This window comes from Marmota monax, unplaced genomic scaffold, assembly GCF_021218885.2.
Source record: "Marmota monax isolate L192 unplaced genomic scaffold, Marmota_monax_Labrador192_F-V1.1 WCK01_AAM20220418_F8-fsc00130, whole genome shotgun sequence".
Lineage (NCBI taxonomy): Eukaryota > Metazoa > Chordata > Mammalia > Rodentia > Sciuridae > Marmota > Marmota monax.
The window spans coordinates 3176970-3201238 of NW_026693244.1; the positions used below are offsets into that span (position 1 = coordinate 3176970).

Here is a 24269-nt window from a genome sequence, read left to right on the forward strand (position 1 = left end):
CAGTGTAGTTCTGTTTTTTATTCCTTTGTAGGCACTTCCTGAAAGGGGTAGAGACTTGCTATCCATAGCTATTTATATTATAATCCCCTTCTTTCATTTCTGTATGACAGACTTGGCAGATTGCTTCATGGCAATTAAAAATAAATCTTAAAAATTTCAAAAATCATGGGCTGTATGAGAGATGAAAATTGTTGAGTTTTAGAGAAATTTCTCTTCTGGCTGAGAAGCATTATACTTGGGTCACAAAGGTCATTGTTAGGTAGGGGTAAAAATGTTTTCTTTTTCATCTTCATTGAGAGTTTCTTTCAGTATTTTTGTAAAACTTAAATCTATCTTCAGAGTCACATGTATAGTGGCCTTTGGGAGTTTATAGCTAATCTGTCACAGAAGAACTGTCCCCTTCTAGCTGGAGCCTGGTTATGGGAACTTGATTTGGTTTCTTCTGGATACAGTTGTCAGTTCCCAGCTCCAACCCTCTGCTAGCAAGCCTCTCTCCCCACCAAGCCTCTCTCCCCACCTTCTTTCCAGTTGTCTGTCCTTTGCATAACCCAAGGCAAGGCTCCCCTATGGTTTGAACTGCTTGATTTAACTGATGCCTTTGAAAGTCCTGAAGTCTAGGTCAATTCAGATGCATGCTTTCCTGTCTCTCAGGTCTCCTTTTCACCAAGGTGTGTTTACTCAAAGAAAATACACAGGAAACTCTAACTTACTCTCGAATCTGGGTCATAGTGTTTTTTACAGTCGCCAACAGGTAATATATATTGACCACGGGTGTCCATTAGTACCCCCTTTGGCCTCAGCAAGCCAGGAAACAGTTTCCCTTGTCAGGTTAATTTTATTATTTCATTTGATGTTTTAACAAAGTTCTTCCTCCTCTATCCCCCACTAATGATATGGGTAAAATATTATTTGAGCTAATATAACTCATATTTTGGGCCTTGGATGTGACTGATAATTGTTAGAAGTAAGAAATTGGAATGATTGTTTTTATAATTTTTTGAAATGGAATTTATGTAATCTGAATGAGTATTTTTAAGCTTTTTCACATATAAAATTCTCATTTCCCTTGGGGAGAAAAACACACCAAAATGTATTCAGGCTTTTTAGACGTTTTTTATATTCCTGGATTAATAAAACAATATTATAGTAGAGAGAAACTTCAGTGGTCAACCCAAATTCTCACCAGGAAGTCAGTGATTTTTTTGTTTGGTTTTGTTTTTTACTTTAGGGGTTTTTGTTTAATTAAGGATAAACTATAAAAAACACACATAACCACATTTCTGTGCATTCATTGTATTTTCTAAAATCTATTTTCATTGCAAAATGCATATTGGAAAAAAATTTTTAAAGATATTTTTCAATATTTGACATGTATATATCTCTGTGTTTAAGTATAATAGATACTTTTTGTTCTATGATTATTAATCCATTCTCATTTTTCTTATATTTAAAAATTTTAAATGTTAGCTGTGTCCTTTTACTTATATATGCTTTCTTTTATTTTGGACCATGGCCTTTGATTTGATGGTTTAAATTCAACAGACACATACAGTCATTTTTCATAAATTTGTCTGCCAGCTCTTGGAGGGGGGTGGCATCAGGGATTGGGCCTTGTCATGATAAAGCACGTTTATGAATGTGCTTTTTTTAAAAATGGAACTGAGGTTTGAACCCTGGGCTTTGTGCATGTAGAGCAGGCACTGTACCACTGAGCTGTACCCCAAACCCTTTTTATTTTATTTTGAGAGTGGGTCTCACTAAGTTACTCAAGTTGGCAGAATTTATGATCCTCCTTCCTCAGCCTCCCATGTAGTTGGCATTCTAGGTGTATGCCACCATCCCCAGCTTCATGAATGATTTTAATAGCTTATTACTGTGTTTGTGGAATTGTACCAGCATCGCCTTGATACTTTTTTTTTAAATCCTTAGAGGAAAGTAAATCATATAAATTTAAAAATTCAGAGAATCTAAAATGAGTATGCATATTTACATTTACAACTTCTAAAATTTTTGTTCTGTGCCAGCTTTGATAGAGACACATAACCACATTTCTTCAAGGCAATATCATTGAAAGTTTCAGTGACTACTAACATACTGAGCTTTGCTCTCAAAGTATGTATTGTGCTTAGGCAACATATAAAATAAAATTTCAAAAGTTTTTGGGTCAGTTAAATTTTACTTGTATAGTTCAGTGCTTACATATTCAATGTGTGAGACTGAATTTATATTATATATTCAGCTAACATTTGAAATAAACATTGCACATTTTTTACATGTGATGAAATAAGTAATTTGCTAGTTAATCATGTTTTGTATGTGAACTGTATTTCATGAACATGTTAAATGCTCGGGATAACAAAACATTCCATCCCTGTTAGTCATTTCATACATCTAAGATGTTACATCTGGAAAATGCAGGTTCTTGATGAGCTGCCTATACTGGTACCATGTACTTAATGTGTCATAAACTTTTAATGTCTCCTTCATTCATGGTTCACATTAACAGTCCTTATGTTTGATTTTCAACAGAGATAATAAATCAAAGTTTTGCAATTAAAGTTTAGTTAGTAGAGCTATTTTCTAGATGTAGATGTTTAATAGCATCCATTTATATAGAGATAATGCCCATTTATCAATCTTTTAAGAGTATTTTCTAAATCATGTGATTTTTAAATATTTGGCAATTATCTAATTAGCATGCTTTGCTGATTTTCTTTTCCATTTAGTAGAGCAACTCTGTATCATTATTCTTTTCACTGCTTTTTCATAGGCTCATGATCGTTCAGAAAGTGGAGAATTGGCATTTATTAAACAGCTAGTCCGAAAAATTCTAATTGTTATTGCCCGCCCTGCTCGGTTATTGGAGTGCCTGGTAAGCTGCCTTTAGATGTGACAGCATTATTTATTGTTAACTGTGGGAAAGCAGCAACCATCAGAAAGCTCTATTTTCATTTATTATGTCAACCACCAGTGTTAAATGGAAAGAGTCAGGAGGAACTACAGCTTGTGAATGTTCATGATGGCATCCTTATGTGTCTTGTCTTTTCATATTTTAAGTAAGAATTCTAGGATTGGTGCTGTATTCAGTAATAGTCATATTACATTCTGGTCAAACTTGAAGGATGAACATGAAATAATGTGCTTGATCTTATCTCAGCATAATTACTTTATGTCACAGCTAATTTAAAATGCTTGCTGTGCTTCATGCTTTTGGAGTTGCCTAGATTCAAAGAGGAGCAAGTGAGAGGTATACTAAGAAGTGACCCGTGGCTATAATTATTATTTGTTTTAAAAATGTTCCATGTTAGAAATATGTGTCAGTTAGCAAACCATTTGAAAGAATACAGTAGGGCATCATCCAGATCTGAAGGAATGAGACTTTTAGATATTAATTCATTTTAGCAACTACATCATTTTGATCAGTGGTCATTTTCTCTTTTAAAATTTTTGTTTTATGAAATTTTGATAGAGGTTTCAGTCAAAACTGTAGACAAATATCAAGCTTTGACAATAAGAATTATTTTAATGGGCTCTTAATATAGGATCAAAATTCACTGTTAAGTTCTCATAGCCATTAATGTAATTATAACTCCATATGTACAAGAGAGCTTCAGCATTGCACATGCATCACATACACACACACACACACACACACTCGCACGCACGCACTAACATATATATAATGGTGGTGTTTTAGTTTTACCCTTATTTTAATTAACATTCACAGTGTTTTACAATGTTGAAATAATCATAGCCCCATAAACTCATGATAGTACCTGATGAACTACAGCAAGGGGATATTTCAAACACAAAGGTGAGGAGTAGAGATTTTCATCAATGGCAGGACCCTGAGGATCCCAGAATCAAATGCACCATTTGACATGGAATGTCTAGAAGGCTAAAGGGGGAAAACTATCATGATGTTCCTGGGGAGGAGAACTGGTGATTGGCAGATACAGATAGAAGGGACTCTTACTTTTTATTGCTTCTTCTGTTGTAGCTCTTGAAGTATACACCATCTGCAATAATATTTGGGAAAAAATGACAGTTATTACTAAAACTTAGCATATCTGGACAGGAGCAGATATGCTAAGACCAGATCATGCCTTAAAAAAGGAAATTAATTTTTTATATAATATCTGATAATCAGAAGAGAAAAAGTGAAAGTACAACCTCTTAAAGAAAGGAATAAGTGGATTTAGTGTGGCTTCAGAAATGTTGCTTTCAGTACAGTACAGAGCTCAGATGAAACTGACACTTCAGAGTATTAGGGGATGTTTCTCCAAGCCTGCCATTCTATGCCTGCAGTTCCCAGGCTTGCCAGAAGTCATTGTAAGTTTCTTTACAGGGCACTGAACATTGACACTGGTTTGGCTTTACTTCATTTGCAGCAAACATTTATATATGGCCTTTAGAAACTTAGGTAATTGTCAAATGAAAGACTAAGGTTCTAAAATCCCCTTTTTTGTCCATTAATCAAAATGAGAAAAATCTTGGGAAAATTTTCAGGGGATGTCACTGAAAATACTTTAAAATGCATTTAATCGGTGAGCAGATTTACAGCATTGTTTACAACCCATCAATCTAGGGCATTTATTTAGAGTGATGTGATCTGGAAGATTTTTATTATATACAAGCAACAGATGACCAAGGAATAAAATACGTAAGAATAATATGTTGCCAAAATATTACAGAAGACAGGTAATTGAACACCTTAATTTCTTATTTTTTTCCTTAATTTTTGCATTGCATGACTATTATTAGCAAGTTTTAGAATTAATAAAAAAGAAAACATTGAAGTTTTTCCTTCTAATATTTTTGGACATTTTTATACTAAGGGAGTCTCCTGCACCATCTTTGAGTCAATGTAGTTAAGCATTATTCCCTTGTGTGTGTTTGTACAGAGAAAGAAACTGAATCTTCTGAATGAAATTCTCAGTTCTAAAGCTTTGCTAAAAAAGGCACAGATAAAAATCAGACCTAAATCCCTGGGATTGATCCCCAGCATCACACATATAGATACAAAACCAGATCTAGAGGATCACAGTGATGGGCACCTGTGGTCTTAGCTATTTAGGAGGCTGAGGCAGGAGGATCATATGAGTCTAGACCAGCCTGGCCAATATAGTGAGACCCTGGCTAAAAAAAAAGGTCAGAATTATTCTTTTTTTGTGAGATCTAGATCTTCAGTAGAGTACCTTCAAATTTCTATTACAAAGAAATTAGAAATTATCACTATCTTTGGGTTGCCAAAGTATCACATGTATTGACTTAGAATCTGAATAGGCTTCAGATATGAATTGAGAATTATATAGTTTTAAAAGCCATTTACCTCCTTTCTGTATGAATAACCTACAGCCATGTGTGTGCAGCAGTTTATTGTGAATGGGATTTACATAGTAAAACCTCAGACCATTTTGGCTCAAGGAAGTATCTCTGTGTGTTTGTCTTCTGCCAGGAATTTGATCCTGAAGAATTTTATTACCTATTAGAAGCAGCAGAAGGCCATGCAAAAGAAGGACAGGGTATCAAAACTGACATCCCCAGGTACATCATCAGCCAGCTGGGTCTCAATAAGGATCCTCTGGAAGGTGAGTTCTTGGTTGAGTTGATCTTTTACTTGTTTTTATCCTGTGACCTCATGGAAGAATTTCACAGCAAGTCTTTATTTTTTTTTCTGTTTTGGCTGTGTTTATTGATTAGTCCCTTTGGGGGATGAGTTGTAAAATGAAGGAAACAGCTTTAAGTTGGGTCCTGAGGAGCAAGCAAGCATGCTTCTATTTTTGTTATGAAGAGAGTGGGGCCTAGCCTTGCTTGATATCCTAGAGGCCTGTCAGCCTAGAAATGCCAGCCTGTCCCAGAAGGGTTTGGATTCTAATCTTCTCTGAGTCCTTTTTCTCTTGCAAAGATCAGTTGAGCTCTTCTTGAAAGTACTTTTAATTTTGAAAGTGTCGCTACAGAAATTAATTATCATTCATTTAAAATTGACATTTAAATTCAATTTGGGAGTAACACAACTGGTGGTAGATTGCTTTAAATTGAATCCAGTTTTGGTAGGTCTATTTTTGTTTATTTGTCTCAAGAAGGTATGAAAGGTAGTAATATACAAGAGAGCCAATGATAAAGAAAATTTTCTGAAGCTTGTAAATGGATTTATGGTTGATTCAAATAAAAAAAAGGTTATAATTCTGTTAAATACAGAGAATAGCAAGCATCCTGATAGTGATTTTTCAAAAATCTAATATTGGTAATCCCCCGCCCCCTTCCAACCTTTTGTCCATTATTGTTTGGGATTGTTATTTATAACACTTAGGTTATTACTGCCTAAAAAGACTCATAAATTAACATTGTCTCCTCCATTCAAAATTATCTTCCTGGTTCATTAAATTGAATTTGTGAACAGCGTTTGTCTTTCTCAGTTGTTTGTGGAGGTAAATGATGGAGGTAAATGCTGCACAGAGCTTTTCCTGTCTAAAGCCAGGGAGCCTGCTGCTCTCTGCCCTGCTCTCTCCTGTTCTCCCTGCTTTGTTTGCTCTTATGGCCATCGTATCTTTGCTTCCAGTGAAATGATGCATGCATTACTAGGAGATAATGCCAGATAAATTTATACTGTACTGAGAGCAATACCACAACAGATTCATCACTTATCAGAGACTGGTGGCTGCTTTTCTGAAAAGTTCCCTGGGGAGAGATTTTCCCCCATGGCTTTTAAATTACCATCTTTACCTTTTTGAATCATGAGTCTTCAGAAATGGTTTAAATCAATGAAATAAAAAGGGCAGATGTTTAATGGTATTTAGATGAGTTTTAAAAATCTCTTCAGGCATTACAAAATGATGCCTCAGCTTCCTGCTTCAAAAGCTGACTCTTGGTTCCATTCCATTACTACCCACTGCTTACAAATAATATGTATTTCCCAGATAATAGTTATTTAGCAGAAATTCTATTTAAAACACAGCCATCTTTTAATTTGTTTTTTTATGAAAATAATTGGAGTGGGGGAGGCTGTCAAAGCATATTATAGTGACTCTTCACGCCGGTGTAGTTAAGGTTGCGTCAGCTCTTGTGTTGTAGACAGAGGGAGTTCTTCCCAGTGTTCTTATCTGACAGGAAATACCACTGTCAGCTGAAATTAAGTATGTGGACTATCTGATGCCCACTTACATATCTTAATAGAAGCTTTAAAAGAGTAGTGATGATCTTTGACACCTTTGGAGTTTAGGAATATAAATTTATCACTGGGAGTTTTTTTTTTAAACTTGTTCATCATCTTGATTCAGGTTGAGGATAGTTTTTAATCTGTTTATTAACACTTAATGTGTGACTTCTCCTGGTAATTTTGGTACATGATCACAAACTCTAATCTACATTTGCTTCCCTTTATTTTCAACATTTAAACTAACATACCTAAAGGTGTGTTTTGCAAAGGTAAAAAGTGAGAGTTTTAGAGGTGGGCTAGGACCCTCACTGGACAGTTCAGGAAACTCTTTGTGCCTCAGTTCCTTCCATAAAGTAAAAATGGGATATAAGAGTACCTACTCAAAGAGTTTCTTTAAAAATGTTAGGAGTTATCCCTGTATTTGCTTAACATAGTAATGATTTAATATGTGTGCACGGCTAATATAGTTTTATTGAAACAATATTAAATTTTCCTTGAAGAGGAATCTGTTCCTATCAGAGTCCTTATATCTAAGATACTAGAACATTGGATGTTTTCATTATTTGAATGATACCAAAATGTAGTTTATACTAACCTTATTTTTATTTTTAGAATTTCCTTATAAGTAAACTAGGAATGTTAGTATCAATCTAATTATTTTAGAATCTGGAGTTTGTAAATATTTATCTAAAACTAACACTTCAATATTGTTTTGCTTCATATCTCCTATGAGTAATCACTGCCCACAGAGGATAATTGTACTTATGAGAACATCAACACATGAAATAAGAGACTAAGAAGTAATTTTAGACACATGCAAAAATCTGTAGCTAAAAACTAGAACTTTTTATTTTACATATATTCAGTTTTGAAAAATTAGAAAAAACTTTTGAAGAAAATTCTTTCATGTTCTTTTTTAAGTATAAAAATGAACAGTAAATGAATTAGGTTTTCTCATTTACTTATATAAACGCAAGGATGCATTCCAAGGTGTGTTGAGCAATTAGATACAGTTGTCACTTTTAACTAGACCACCAGAGTATTACTTAAGCTGGTGTCAAGCATATGGCATTCAGCCCAGAATTAACTACTCTATACAATATAATTAATAACATTCAACATTTAATGAGCACTTAATTTTTGTTAATCAACATACTAAGGGACTTAAGTGCATTGTAGTGTATAATAGTCATAAAAGTGCCAAGAGATAAGTAATATTGTTCTCATCATTCAGGGGAAGAACCTTGAAAGTTAAAACCCTGACGTTAAAAAGTCACTTGTAGGGCTGGGGTTATAGCTCAGTTGGTATAGTGCTTGCCTCTCATGCACTAAGGCCCTGGGTTCAATCCTCAGCACCGTCACACACACACACACACACAAAAAAAAAATAAACAAATAAAATAAGGTTACTTGGCTGGTAAGTGCCAATAGTGGTGGAAACCCAGGTCTTTTTATCTCCAAATCCCTTTAACCACTCACTACCTTTACTCTTATTTTAAAATTGTAAATTCTTAGTGTATTTGGTGAGATATCTCTCAGTAAATGTGAAGAAATGGAGGAAGGGATGCCCACTACAACTTGAGTCATTTCTGACTTGTTAGCCGGTCAGTGTACCTTAGATGCCTCTCAGAGTCAGTGTAGACTTACCTCTCTTGGTTCTCTGATTATAGAGTTTTAACCCCCAAACCCTTTGCAAGCTGACTTAATTGCATCAGCCAGTGAATACTGCCAGCTACAGCAGAGGCCCAGTCTTTATAGTTCCTATGTCTAGGTGTTCATTAGAAATGGGTTTCAGGGAAGGATGTGAAAAGCCCTACACGTTCAAAAATCTCAGTTGTTGCTTCTTGCTGTTTTGGATGTAAAACTTTTCCCACAATTATAATATATTTTTTCTTTTTCTTTTGTAATGGAGAAAGTGTTTTCTTTTGTTTTAGCTTATTATGCTTACTTGTTTAATTGCAATATTTTTCTTACCCCTTTTTTTTTGAACTTAGAAATGGCTCAGTTGGGGAACTACGATAGTGGGACAGCAGAAACACCAGAAACAGATGAGTCAGTGGGTGTAAGTATCTTTCTTGACAAAATACGTTGGTTTTTCTGTTTGTTAGCATCTAGAGATTTTGACTGTGTTAATTACTTTATTCAAAAAATATTTATTGTGCTTCTACAAGGAAGACACTGTGTCCAATAATAGGCAGATAATTTAGTGTTTTCCCCTCTAAGAGAAAAAGAAATTTACAAAAAGAAATCATACACAAAAGATAGTACTGATAAAATAAGATCTACAGAGACAAAAAAGAGCATGTCTACTAGAATATACCATAAAGAGATTTGCCTTTATTTAGAATGCTCCAGAGATTTCCTGAGGACGTGGCACTTGAGCTGAAATGTGAGCAATTATTAATATAAGGGGCAGTGGACACAATCTGGATGCAAGTTCCATCTAAGGGCTAAGAGCAAGGGAGACCTTGGAGACCAGAGAGCCTGGGTGAAGCCTGGACTCACAGGTCCCTACTTCTCACATTTGTCAGGTTTATATTTTGTTTTGTTTTTAAGAACAATGGGAAGTGACTGAGCTTTAGAGGAGTGTTGTTTGTACATGGAAGTGGAAGGAATAAATGGGGAGCTGACCCAATCAGAGTCATGGCTTGATACAAAGAAAGCAGTGGGGTGTAGGGAGCAGCACAGTGACCATGGGAAAGTCTGTTAAGAGACAGGTACAGGGGCTGGGATTGTGGCTCAGCGGTAGAGCACTCACCTAGCACACGCAGGGCCTTGGGTTCGGTCCTCAGCACCACATAAAAATAAATAAATAAAACAAAGGTATTATGTGAAACTACAATTAAAATAAATAAATATCAAAAAAAAAAAAAAGAGATGGTTACAGTGGCCAGGAGTCCTGGTGGCTGGTGTCATTCTTCTCAATAATAAACACCAGCAGGGAAAACAGGAGGAAGCAGGTTGGGATGATCAGGAAAGCAGAAACAGGCTGTGTAGCTTGGGGTCTGAGAACCCAGGTTCTGGATTTGAAAACTGGTTCTACCTCTTACTAGGTGTGTGTGTTGGGGTGGGCTGGAAGGTTCTTTGTGTCTCTGTTTCCCCATCTTTAAAGCTTCCCATCTTAAAAGATATAAGAGATTATGAAAGATTAAATGAGATATACCATTAAAATGGTTAGGAAAGTATTACACAGTAAGTACTAAATAAATGATAGTTGTTTTATTATCATCATAACATGTAATTTTGAATATATTGAGATTAGAGTTCCTTGATAGCATCCAAGAAGAACCAACAAACCCTCAATTGGATATCTGCTATCTTCTAGCACTGGGGGGGAGAGCTTCTGGTGGACGTTCAAGTGACTTAGGAGCCAACATGGACATAAAGGAATTCTCTAGGTGGGGAGGAGTTAATGGAACTAGGTGGCCTTGTATAGAGCCCACCACTGTGAAGAAGCAGCCATAGTGGGAGTGGTTGAACAGGGTGTGGTCCCAGTCTCAAATTGTTTTCTACAATGGCAGGTGGTGTCCTGTGGCCAGACACTAGGGGGAGGTAGAGAAAAGAGATGGCTGAACTGGGGAGGTTAAGTAACCCTGAGGGCAGGGGTTGGTTGTATTACCTGCCTAGACACTGAAGCCACTCAGGATGGTGAGAGAACTGGAGCAGAGAGGAGAGTGGGAGGCTGGGCGCCCAAGTCCTCCCAAGATGAGGGGATGACTGATGGCCTCAGCAAACCAGCAGTGACTGGGAAGAATGGACACACTTCAGAGTCGTGGGTACTTTCCAACCCGGGGAGGCGGGGTGGATTCTGGACTCTGCAGAGAGCAGCAGAGAGGCTGGTAACACCCTTTCCCTGCTTAGGTAAATGGAGCACAGAGGAGTTTTTGTAAAAGCACCATGTTTAACCCTTTCCTTTGAGCTAAACATTTAGAAAGCCGTCATTTTAGAACATTGGGATCTAACCCAACTCAGATTTCTGGTATGGAGGTAAAGAAAGTCAGGCATTCTACACCTAGGTGTGCTGTTTGTCACCTAAGAGTTTTCCCAAACAAGAAAGATTGCCACAGCAATGAAAAGGTCACACCCCAGTGAGGGTCAGAGAGACCATGTCCTCCACCAGCCCCAGGGACCTCTTTTCTGGCACACTGAAATCTGAAGGAAGGTTTGGTATTTTGGACTTAAATCTCAAAATGTCCTAAGACTAGAATGAGATTACGATGAGGAGAGTTTATAGAGGGAAAATAAATAAAATAAAATGGGGAATTTTCAGAAAGCTTGGTGCCTTTCTCTTTTGGAAATGTGGGTGTGATTAAAAGCAACTGAGCCCCTGTAAGGTGGGTGCCTCTGGGGAAGACTGATCTTTAGAGATGTTCCAGGTCCTTTAGCTAGAATACTGCACTTCAGCCCCTGAAAAACACAGCATTAATTCAGTTATTATCTATTTTGCCATTAAAATAATTTTCTCAAATTCTGAACTATTTTCTTAACTTCCTTCTTTGTTCCACAGAGCTCTAATGCTTCCCTGAAACTTCGAAGGAAACCTCGAGAAAGTGATTTTGAAACAATTAAATTGATTAGTAATGGAGCCTATGGGTGAGTAATTCAAGAGAAGCTATTGTATTTTAATACCCCCTACTAATATATTTATTCTCACATGTAGATGTAATACTTGAGATTTCGGCTCTTTCCTTCATGAGTGTGATGTGTAGCCAGAATCATTGATTACCCCAACAGAAAACATAGCAAGTGACCTAGGGATTCTTTAGAGGGCTGAAGAGAAAAATTTTATAAAATAAAAGTTTTATGTATTCCTGTTTCCACTCCTTCAGTCTCCCCTTTTGGGTTCAAAATGCCCAGTTCTTGTATGTGTATGTATACGTGCACACACACACACACACACACACACATACACAGTTTTATATATAGCACTGTTAACTTGAGAATTAGCCTGCATTTCTATCTGAAGAATAGTCAGCTGTGTCAGGAAAGTATTTAAATAAGACTTTGAAAATTTAGAGCAACACATTTCTGTTCATCTTTGTAGTACACCAGGATCTTAAGAATTGAACCCTATCCTATAGTCTAATCACATTAGTGCTGCTCCTTCCCCGATCCACTTTTGTTTCTTTAAGGTAGAGATGTATTTTCTAGATTGACACAAATGTGCTACAGGATTTGCTTTCGAATAATACATTTTAGTACCCTAGTAGACATTAAATTCTTGTCACTTTTCTTTTCCTTTATTATTGTACCCTCTGATAACATATAAAATAGGTTTTATTTTTTTACAATAAATTTTTAATTGACAAATAATTGTACACATTTTTAGGGTACGCTGTGATACATCATTGCATATGTAATGATCATATGCATTTCCATCTCCTTAAACATTTACCATTTCCTTGTGGGGGGAAGCTTTGAATTTCTCTCTTCCAGTTCCTTGATTCATTTTTATAGACACACAATTTCCTGCCCAGGGCATGGGGGGGGTGGTAAATGGTCACACGATCTTCTGAATTAGTGATAGTTTGGAAGGGCAATTAGTGCACATTAGTAACCTGATCCATTTTAGACAGCCTGAGAATTCTAGTTTAATTAAGTATTAATCCCAATTCCATCTGTATATGGAGAGCAATAAATAATCCCAGAGACGTTTATTGCCATTTATCACACATAAGAGCAGATGAGATAAAGCGATTTTTGTTGTGCCACAAGGGATATTTCTCCCTACTATTTTTTTCACCTCTAATATTTTCCACACCATTAACTCAGTGAAGAACTTAAATATTTGTGAGATCTTTCTATGCTTCACCAATTTGTTTTCAGGATTTTGTCAAATGGCATATATCCTGATGTGGCTCATAAAAGCTTTCTGGTGTTATATTTTTGCAATATTTTTTTAAGGACCCTAGTGAAACTTTTCTACATAGCAGTGTTGTCCTAGCAGGAAGTCATTCGTGGGTTTTGTTTGTTTATTACTATTTGATTTTCAGTTCTTTATACTTTTGGACATGAGATGAGGAGATCTTCCTTCTTTAGGGAGAAGTATGCTCACTGACTTAATGGGCACATGGGCTTGAGAATTGCTAAATTCTCTTGGTAGTAGAATTCTGGAATAAAATGATCTAAGAAACTCTGCTTTTGTAAAACTTGGGCATATATCTTAACAGTATTTGGAGTTCTAATTGGTTGAGTAAACTCATTTGTAGTGCAATTAAACCACTGTATAGTAGATGAGGTATATCACACTTTAGGGAATGGCTGGGAATATACAAGAAGTTAAACAAGCTGTGAATCAGTAAACACCCAGGACGCAGGCCAAGTCATTAATGGGCTTACAAGCTGCCTGTCGGCGCCTCAGCCAATCAGCCAAAATTTTTTTTTCTCTTTTGCTTTTCTCAGATTTAATCTCTCATTACATTTCTGACAGGTTTCCTCTATGTTTTGATTATTTTTAATTTGAAATTTGAATGGCGCTACTTCTATCAGTTCAGCCAGTCATGATGCGGACTGCAGGCTGATGTGAACTGGTTGAACAAATGGATTCCTGCACAGCTGGGAGACCTGGGCTTTAAGAGGCTATCTTAGTTTTCTGTGAATTGTTTCACCACTCACATCAGTGGCTCAGAAGGCCATTGGTTCCCTGGCTTCTCAAAAATCAGTGGTACTGGGAACCAACATCTCATTAGGAAGGGGCTTCTGCTTTTCATGCTAAACGCACATCATGGTTTTCCTGGCATACCTGGTGACCATGTGTATGATAATTCAAATTTGATAACATCTCATTTTTTCCTCTATTTAACATGTTTCTTATGCTTGGCTCGAGGTAAAGCATCCCTTTGTGCAGCTTAGCACTTTGTAGAGGCCCATGTTTGTGTGCCAGGCACAGTATTAGTTTTTTTGTTTGTTTGTTTTTGTTTTTAAATCTATGTGCTCTCCTTACCAGAGCCTCAGGTGGCAGTGATCTTATTTCCACTTGAATGTGGGGAAAGAGAGGCTCAGAGACATGGTCACATAGCCTGGCATTCCAAGCAGGACTCTCCCTTAATTATCTTTTGTTAAAACTTTTAGCTATCTTAACTGGGTTATAGTGGGTCCTCCTCCTTCTATCAAGTACGTCCTGGATTTTTAAGTTATAACTTCAAAATGTTTTGAAAAAGAAAGAATAAAATTGATTCAAAAGAGAAAACACTAAATTTAAAAGGCACTGCATTTCTTCACCACTTTGCCTTTCTTTCTAACCTTGATGCCCGTTACGTCATTATTTGGGGCCAGGATGTTTACCAGGGAGACACGTGTGCAAGCTGACCCATGTCCCTCTGCTGCACACTCCCCCTTGCCTTTCCTCACTGCTTTCCTCTAACACTTGCCCCCTCATTCCCACAAGCAGATTCACAGACCCAGTCTCATATAGTGGGCTCTCTGATCCATGTATAATTTTATACACATTAGGACATTCACACTCCAAATAGGATGCATTCATTTGGCTCTAGGTCCTGTCAGCTTCAGAGTCCATTTCTCTCTACCCCATTTTACACCCCCGTCCTGCCTGGATAGAGAGAAGCTTGACTCCTAAGAACAGGAGTCCCTGGTTTCCCTTCCACTCCACATCATCTCCCTCCCTTGGATTTTGCTATTTCACAAGGATGTTGGTGGAAGAAGCCTTTTCAAACAAAACAGCTCCTAGGGACAGGAAACAGAGAAACATGAAGCCATATCTGCTCGGTGTAATGTTCAGGCATTAGGTAGTTTGCTGTCTGCTGTCCCTCTCTGTTTCTTGCTCTCTCCTGCTCTCTCCTCTCTTTTTCAATCTCTTACTCTTTAATGGCTCAGGTAGGTCTAGAACTTTGACCTATTGGAGGAAAGGTGTATGTGAAAGAAAACAATTATTACCAAGTAAACAAAACATTCCCAAAGGAGTACGAAGGAAAAAAATCAAGAACATAAAACATACCCAAAAAACCAGTTATAGCAAATTCTAATTTGGAGGTCTTGCCAACCTCCTAATTTTATGAACTGAAAACCTGAGACTACAGATTGACAGTCAAATCAAATTTTATAAATCGAAAATCTGAAACTACAGATTAAAGCACTACTTACACAGTACCACAAAGAGAGCTAGTCAAGATCCTAGTCAACTTGGGCCTGGTGCATCTTATTTTTTTCATGCAGTCCTATACAATTCCATTCTTCCTGTCCTTCCTATTGTTCTTAGAAAATATTGCAGAACAACTATTTATGTAAGACTTGGTGATCCTTGATTAAAAATAAGAATGGCTACCTTGTGATAGTCTAAATGTGAAAATCAGAATATATATCTAGGGGTCTATTAAAGGAAGAAGTAGAAAACCAAGTGCATTCTAATTAACACTTATAGGCAAACAATAGAAAGGTACTGGCTTTTCCTTTTTAACATTTTGCATTCTTAATTTTACTTTAAAAGTATATTCCCTATTTCAGAAATCCCTTTTCATGACTATTATTTGTTTCTCAGTGCTTATATTTAAGCAATGAGCTAGTTAATTTCTCTACTCCTTTGTGATCTGTCTTGAAATCCTTCTACCATCATCAGATTAGAAGCAGCTTAAATTATCTATAGACTTCTGATTTTATCTAATTGGAAATTGGAAAAAGAAAAATACAGTAAAGTCCCTTTATCTGATGCACAGAGAATTACTAGTTAGTTAAGTTCATTAAAAAGTTGGTTAAAGTAGAAAGTTCTTTTAAAAATGTACCTTAAACATTTTAATTTAACCGAAATACATATGAATTTACTGGTCTTTAGATGCCAGACTTCTCAAAACAGCCAAGTTTCAAATCATATATATATATTAGATGTAATTGGACAAAACATCTTTATTTTATTTATTTATTTTTATGTGGTGCTGAGGATCAAACCCAGCACCTCACATGTGCTAGGCAAATGCTGTACCACTGAGCCACAACCCCAGCCCCAAATTATAGCTTCTTTTTTAAAAAATATTTTTTAGTTGTCAATGGAATTTTATTTTATCTATTTATATGCAGTGCTGAGAATCAAACCCAATGCCTCACACATGCTAGGCAAGCGCTCTACCACTGAGCCACAATCCCAGCCCCAAATTTTAACTTCTTTTTAAGTACAAGAACTTGAATCATTCTGAATGTAGCAGTCTAGATGCTTATGATGTTTTCAATTTTTGGAAATCTCACCTCCTATAAATCAATAGGAATTTTATATAGTAATTTGTGTCAAAACTTTCTAAAACATTTCTTTAGTTTATATATATATATATATATATATATATATATATATATAAAAACAGAGCTTCTTATTGTCACATCACATTACATTGGTTTAAATATTTAAGTTAGTTAGTTTTGATATCAAGTCCAGCCAGCAAACAGGATGGGATGGGATGTATAGACCCAGCCTGGGGGAGCAGGGGTGTTTGGTTTGCACATGCTGGAAGGATTGCTAGTCCCTGAGGAAAGTAATGGACGCCCAGGGGGATGGATCCCACATTACTTTTGTTTAGAATGGGAATAACCAGCACCAGGTTTATTCAGTGTGTTGATTCTGTGGAGGGCAGTTAAGAGATATTTTTATTCCACAGTAAAGGAAAAACTAGAAACCCAAGAAATGGAGAGAGAGGGGAATAAGAGGAATAAAGCCCTTCCAAATGCTTAGAGACAGATGACATAAATAAGTGATTTGGGGAGCAGAGGAAAAAAAATGAATACAATGAAAAGACAAAGAGATATATACTTGAAAGAAAAACTAATGCTGAACATGTACAAGAAAGATGTTACGTTAATTAAACTGGGCTTTTGAATATACTTGAGAATTACACTAGTGATTCAGCTGGATAATAGTGGTTCAGCAGGGCCCAGGACGCCCTGGTCCTCCTTGCAGTCATTGTTTAGGCACAGTGAATAACAGTGTTCAGAGCATCTCAGATCATATAACCTCTTGTTTTGGAAGGATTGCCACAAGATATTCTTCACTGATTAATAGCCTTTTTTTGTAAACTATTTCTTATTTGATAACTGCATTTGGTCGCAGGATGTAACTCATTATACACCTTCTAAAAGTTGATAACTGTAAGTCAATTATCTATTTGATCACTGCCTTTCTGAAGAATTTAAAGCTGTGCTCTAGTGATGATGGCAAGCAAGGGGAAAGGCTTGAGGAATGGAGCCCAGTCAGGACATGGTCCTTGTTGCTACTCTTATCCTGATGGGGCTCTAAGGCTCCTCCTCCTCCTAATTATTTCCTTCTCTACCTTATCTCCAAGAGGTCACTGTCTTGCTGTAGAGAGCATTGGGATTAGAGTTCAGGCAGATTTCAAGTGCAGACTGGTCTGGTCATTGTACAGTCAAGTTTCTTAACACCCTGGCCAGGGATTAGAGGGAGCAGGAATGAAGTTACCTGGCTGTCCATGGTTCTGTTAAAAACATGCATTTTCTGTTGAAACAGACTTACGGGTAGCATATGCTGATGTCCATAGTAAGAAAATATGCTACCTTTTGTCACAGAACGGCCTCATATAACCTCTTACCCACTTATTTATCTGGAAATTTTGTGGGAAGTAAATTACTCTCAATTGGAAACCAGATACTCTCAGAAGCTATGGTCCTTTTTGCAGATCCCAAGGGTATTATTTAGAAAATTATTGTTTTAGTCAAGCAAAAGTGCCTAACATATGTCTAATGCTAGAAAGTATCTAGTTTGTGATCTATATGTAATTTTGTTAATTCTTCCCAGTTCTAACTTAGATATTGGATTTTGTTTTGTTTGTGGAAAAACTGAAAACATCAGCTAGCTTTTGGAAATTGGCTCCCTCTGGGGACTGCCCAGCTCCTTTTTTCAGTAATGACAGTGAATTTAATGCTGTATATATGACCTTTATTGAAAAAAAAATTTAGAAAAAAAAATAAATCTAGCCAAGGGATGGGTCCTGGAATTTGGGGATGTTCCCAGTTTCCAGTATAGTATATGTATAGAGCTGAATGAACTTAAGTCAATGATTACAGGCTTAGTGGATCCCTAAGATGTCCTTACCTTCTTTCTTCCTGTGAACTCCTACACTTGTGGTCCTTTTTAGGGCAGTCTACTTTGTTCGACATAAGGAGTCCCGGCAGAGGTTTGCCATGAAGAAGATTAATAAACAGAACCTCATCCTTCGAAACCAGATCCAGCAGGCCTTTGTGGAACGTGACATCCTAACCTTTGCAGAAAACCCCTTTGTTGTAAGCATGTATTGCTCCTTTGAAACAAGGCGCCACTTGTGCATGGTCATGGAATACGTGGAAGGTAAATCTGTCTCAGAGAAACGGCACCTGTACCCAGAAGTCCCTCCTTCATTTGTGTTGTGGAAGCTGTGTTTGTGCTGCATAACAGTTATAGCCATGTAGGAACTGAAGCCAGGCAATGAGATGGCTGTATTCCCAGTCATTATCTTCTGATAATTGCTTGTAAAGTGCCTCCTCTACTATAACAATGGGAAAATTAGTGCTATTTGGAAAAAGGTTGTTTTTCTTTTTAAATAGCTTTCAATCTTAACTACCTCCCCTCAGTTGGTCATTAAAGTGTGAATATAGGCCATGGGATTTTTCCCATGTATTTTTATCACACATCACAAAAGTGTTCATTACTATTGTTCTTCTTAAATGAATTAAAAGTATATCTTCTTCAGGATATGTTGTGAAATTAAAAATGAGTTAGGAGAAAAGAGAGACAGCCAGGAAAATCCAGCCAGTCTTCCTGAGTTTCAGCTTTTTTTCTTCCTTCTAAAAGTGGTTTGTGGTCTGCCTTTTAAATACTCTAAATATCCTTATTTCCATCTTTTCCCCCATTAAATTTCTGAGATCTTGAGTGGCCATGACTTGTTGACATAAAGTGAATAAAATGAATAGATCAGTAAAGGCCACAACAATTTTCAGAGCATCGAGTTTAAGCCCTTGTTTGAACAGATTAGCAAAACTATAAAACTCAAGGAAACAGTGAATGTCCTTTAGCTAAACCTTTTCATTTTGCAGGTGAATGAAACAAAGTCCAAGAAAGGGAGACTACTGGATACTGAGTGCTTGAGGACAAAAGCCAGGCTTGCCTGACTTCCACCCATCACCCTCTCCAGCACCAGTGCTTTGCTTTCTTAACCACTGTTGTGGTTATTTTAACAACAACAATAACTAATATTGTTGGGCAGTATTCCAGATTATTAGATTGTTGCAATCCTCATAAAAATTCCACCCTATTACTATCCTGATGTTGTAGATGAGGGAATCAAGACTACCATGACTGGTTTGCTTAAGAGCTCAGCCTTAAGAGCAGAGTTAGAATTAAGACTCATGTAGCCCATTTCCAAAATCCATGTTTTACACTGACATTTTAAATTGTTACCATAATCCTGACGTCATGCTAGCAGTTCTTCAAAATACAGTTTTACTTCAGAGCCAAGCCTGCTCTGTTAAATCCTACATCTTAAATCTTTATTTTTTCCACTTCTTAATTAAGAACATGATTACTTTACACAGTCTCCACTATGAATGGGATGTCTTACAAATGTGATTCTGCTTTGAAATTCTGAAAGCTAAAGAAACGGTTGGTCTTTGTTAATCCTAGTTGACACTGTACCTACTAGATCTTTTCCCTTTGTTTAATAGGGGGAGACTGTGCTACCTTAATGAAAAACATGGGTCCTCTCCCTGTTGATATGGCCAGGATGTACTTTGCTGAGACTGTCTTGGCCTTGGAATATCTACATAATTATGGGATTGTACACAGGGATTTGAAACCAGATAAGTATGTACACCGATGAAACACATGTCCTTTTACAAATACCAATTGTTTTCTAATGTATACAAAATGTTTTAATGCTACTTGTACATTTTTAAATTCCTCCATAATGTTCAAACTGAGTTATTTTAACAGCATATATGGCGATTTTATGTAATTTTTAAAAGCTATAATGCCAGCATTATAATAATAACTTATGAGAGATAGGAGGAAAAGATTAAACCCAGAGTGAATTTCTTTAAAGTTTTTTTCTTTGTGATGTAAACTTTTGAAAGAAACTATCATGATAGTTTCTGCATTTGATACCATACTTAGGTAATCCATCCCATTTTAAAATAATTTACTTGATATTCCATTTTACTTAAACTTTGTTTATTAATTTTTAATTTATGTGAAATTCATTTTGGTATCTGATTTGAAATAGAGTATTTTCCCCAAATAACTACCTATTCATCTTGATGCTATTTATTAAATATTTCATGTTTTCTCCACTGATTGAAATGATTAAAAAAATTACATGTTAAAAAGGTATTGTTTTGAAAAAAATTATGATAAAATGGACTCATCCTCATTCCAGAAAATTTGGAAAACACAGAGGAAAAAAGAAGAAAAAATTTTAGCTTAGTATTACCAAATAAAACAATTAGAATTTTGCTATATTTCCTTCCAGTAGTTTTTTAAATTCTTTTATTCCTTTAGTGTTTTGTTTATTTACTACTATATATACTATTTAAATATTTTCTTTTGAATTAAAATTAAAAATTTTAAATATATTCAATTTCAAATTCCTTGCATGTAAAATAAGAAATATAGGTTTTGTGGTTAATGAGTACAAATTTAAATAAGAGCTGGAAGTGGAAATCTGAAACAATACATTTTTCCATCCAAGTGTTTTTAATCTGTTTCACTTGAATCACAGATGAGTTGCTTATCTTAATTCCTGATGTATGATATAAAATTACTGATAACCCTTTCTACTCTCTTATTCTGAAACTGGAAAGGAGTCAAACTTCCATAGTTGAATTTGTCTAAGTTTCACAGTGTCGTAAAAACTGTCCTCCAAGTAGATTATCAGGTTTGCCTTGTCTTGGGCCCCACCCTGTGAATTGTTCTCTGCCACTAGGGGCAAGTATTTGACAGCTTTATGTGACTACGTCTCTTTCCAGGCCAGGTTGGATAATAATGTTGATACTGATACATATGCGAGAGTCTTACAAATTGACGAGGGAATAAGGGAAACTAAAAACATGGAAACAGCTTCAAAGTGATTGTTGTTCTCTGTGTCCTTTTGCTTCATAGCTTGTTGGTCACCTCCATGGGGCACATAAAGCTGACAGATTTTGGTTTATCTAAGGTGGGACTAATGAGCATGACTACCAATCTTTATGAGGGTCATATTGAGAAGGATGCTCGAGAGTTCCTGGATAAACAGGTAAGCTCGCATGCTATTCCATGCAGTGGAGAAATATAAAGTACGGTATTGCCAATGAAATCTGCTTGTGTATACTGTCTTCACATTAGTGCTGGTGGTTTAGATGTCTGTATAAGCCTTACGTTTAATAAAGTGCAAATTGCTCCCATTTGTCTCCCTGGGCCTCTTTGAACTGTCCGCTCCTTCCACAATTCCTCCCCCAGCATTATGGTCTATTAGCAAGACGAATGATCTAATTGCACACAAGTGAGAGTATGAGAGAGACAAATGGAAAACTGTTTTTGTAAGGAATCAGGAGTCTCAGTAGAGTACTCTTGAAACTCATGATGCATTGTACAATCACGGGTTCTAAAATCCAAGCCATGGCCCATTTCCCTTTAAGCATGCCTCATTACCAAGTGCCCACAATCTGTTCATTGTAAAGTTACTTAAGGTAAACACATCTCAACCATCATGCCTTTATGAAATACCATGGTATGAATCAGTTCAGAGTTACAAGTATTAAAACTGTCCCTGGTTATGACAGATTAAAAATGCATTGCTATTTTGATTTAAGGATTGGAAATGTTTTTAATTTGGCAAAATAGGTAAAATGACCAAACAGGGTCAGATTCTCAATTTGAAACTGAATTCAAGTAGAATTTTAAACTATTCTTCTTTGGATTAAAGTGATAATTTGCCTTAGTGTCATGATTGCTATTTTTCAGGTCTTAGTCCATATGTTTCCATGTAGCTAAGCTGGTACACGCTAGACAAAACAATTCATAGTCATCTTGTTCATTTTAATTCGTGTCTAATATTCCAGTTATCCTAATATTGCAATAATCTTTCAGGTCTGTGGCACACCTGAATACATCGCCCCAGAAGTGATTCTGAGGCAGGGCTATGGGAAGCCAGTGGACTGGTGGGCCATGGGGATAATCCTCTATGAATTTCTGGTTGGATGTGTGCCATTCTTTGGGGATACTCCAGAAGAGCTATTTGGACAAGTCATCAGTGGTAAATATCATCAGGAGTTATCTTTAAGTCACTATTGGGAAGCAGCTATTCAATGTAAATGTGTAAAGTGCCACAGTTTTTACTACTAAAATATTAACCTTTATCAAACAGTTGAGCCAACAAATTAAAAGAACTTGTTCATCATAGCACATAACTGACTTTTGTAATCTTGATAGAGTAGTATGTGTTGAAAACTGATCTGAGAAAGTTTTGTTAACATGGAATTTGAAAATGTGCTAGTGATGTACCCAACTTTTATTGTGTGCCTTTTTTCTTTTTTTTTTTTTCTTTTAACCTAAGAAATTGGTGTGGGATTTACAAATGGTTTAAATATCATCTGGTCCTCCTTTCCATAATAGAAAACTTGCACCAGGGAAGGAAAGGTTAATGCGGATACCATTTACATAAATGGGAAAAAAATGGCTAATGGCACAATGAAGAAATTAACAAAAATGTAATAAACCCCAAAACAAATATCTACCAAATAATAAATAATGAGAATGGGAAGGAAGCAAATTGAATCCACAGATTGTTAATGATTTCATTGGTAGTTGTTATGGTGTAATGTTATTTCTGCAACAGCTGTTCATCTTTCATTTAAAATTCAATAACCTTTAGATCTTAGCCTGCAAGCTGACCCTCACTATTGTTATGCAGCTTGTGGCAAAGCTAAATTATAATTAAATAGGATCTATCACTACCCTACCTGCTGATATTATACATTTTCCCAAAGCATAGATCAAAAAGACCTCTCTTCCTGGAAGTTTGTCAGGCATCACTGACATCTCTATCAGCCACCTCCAGTCTTTTTTGGACTGTGTTTACATAGGCCAGCAATGGAAATATGGGAAAAATTTACTTTGCAGATGAGGAGCCCCTTAATCACAACAATATTTTCTAACATTGACTTTGCAAGCCAGGCATATTTGTAAACTTTAACAAAGTAGATTTGTGAGTTGCCTGCAGTGTACAACTCCTTTATACAATGTCTGAGCTATTTATGGATTTATAACTAGACTGTTTTCTGACATACCAAGGCCTGAGTGGCAAGGGGAATCAACTGTTTAATTAACACAAGCAGCAAATGCTGGCTTTGTTCTTGATGCCTTACGGCTCAGATGCATATTCATGTTTTATTTTCCAAATCAGATTTAAACCACAGCAGAGGAAGCTAGAGGCAGGCACACACAGAAATAACTCATGTTTTTATTGCATTAACATACGCACAGGCACGCACACCTATCTTCAGGCAAACTCCTCTAGAGTGAGAACATATTCTAATATTTATGACAGATTTTAAACACTTCCATTATTAAGATTACTTTGGGTATTACTCTTGTTCTTCAGTCTTAGTATTTTGACCTTTCCTTTGTCTCTATAAATATTTTTTGCAAGATAACATTTTGCATCTTGGAATCAAAGAGCTCTGTGGTTGTGGCCAAATTTTTAGTTGAGGATAGTAAGAGAGAAAATCATACTTTTGGGTGATCCCCAGTAGGTGGGCACGTGAAGCACAGGCATTTTGGAGGTTTTTTTAATATTGAGACCTCTTTTTTTTTGCATTACAATTCTTAATACACATATATACCACAATTTTTCATATTTGAGTCCTCTTAATAACCAGAGGGCACAACTTGTGGGAGCCAATTCTGCCAAAGATACTGCTTATTGAAATAGTTTCATCGTATCGTGTGGAAAGCTGTGCTATTTGTTTCTTGTAAAATAATGCTGCTCGCAGTTGACTCTGTAGAGGAGTTAACCAAAGATTTTAAAATGCAATTCTCCTTTCAGTAGCTCTGGAGCAGGGCCTGAGATGAGCATTTCCAGCAAATATGTATGTGAGTCCATGCTGTTGGGACCTGGACCACCCTTTGAGAAATAGTTATTAACTACTTTTC

The 24269-nt window shown here is 36.3% G+C and overlaps 1 protein-coding gene and 1 long non-coding RNA gene across 18 annotated transcripts in view; one reads left to right on the plus strand and one right to left on the minus strand.

The window, feature by feature from the left end:
- The window catches only part of Mast4 (microtubule associated serine/threonine kinase family member 4), a 565691-nt gene that overhangs the window by 507883 nt on the left and 33539 nt on the right, over positions 1-24269 (plus strand). For all 17 annotated transcript variants that reach the window (XM_058583078.1, XM_058583079.1, XM_046456189.2 and 14 more), the window contains 8 exons: positions 2771-2872; positions 5459-5591; positions 9154-9221; positions 11667-11752; positions 18247-18455; positions 19808-19946; positions 21240-21372; positions 22206-22371. In XM_058583078.1, coding sequence (XP_058439061.1) covers positions 2771-2872; positions 5459-5591; positions 9154-9221; positions 11667-11752; positions 18247-18455; positions 19808-19946; positions 21240-21372; positions 22206-22371 — 1036 coding nt within the window. The remainder of the gene's footprint in view (positions 1-2770; positions 2873-5458; positions 5592-9153; positions 9222-11666; positions 11753-18246; positions 18456-19807; positions 19947-21239; positions 21373-22205; positions 22372-24269) is intronic.
- The window catches only part of LOC124100623 (uncharacterized), a 102117-nt gene that overhangs the window by 17594 nt on the left and 60254 nt on the right, over positions 1-24269 (minus strand). The window contains exon 3 of the long non-coding RNA XR_006854358.2: positions 3977-4019. This is a non-coding gene — a long non-coding RNA (uncharacterized LOC124100623). The remainder of the gene's footprint in view (positions 1-3976; positions 4020-24269) is intronic.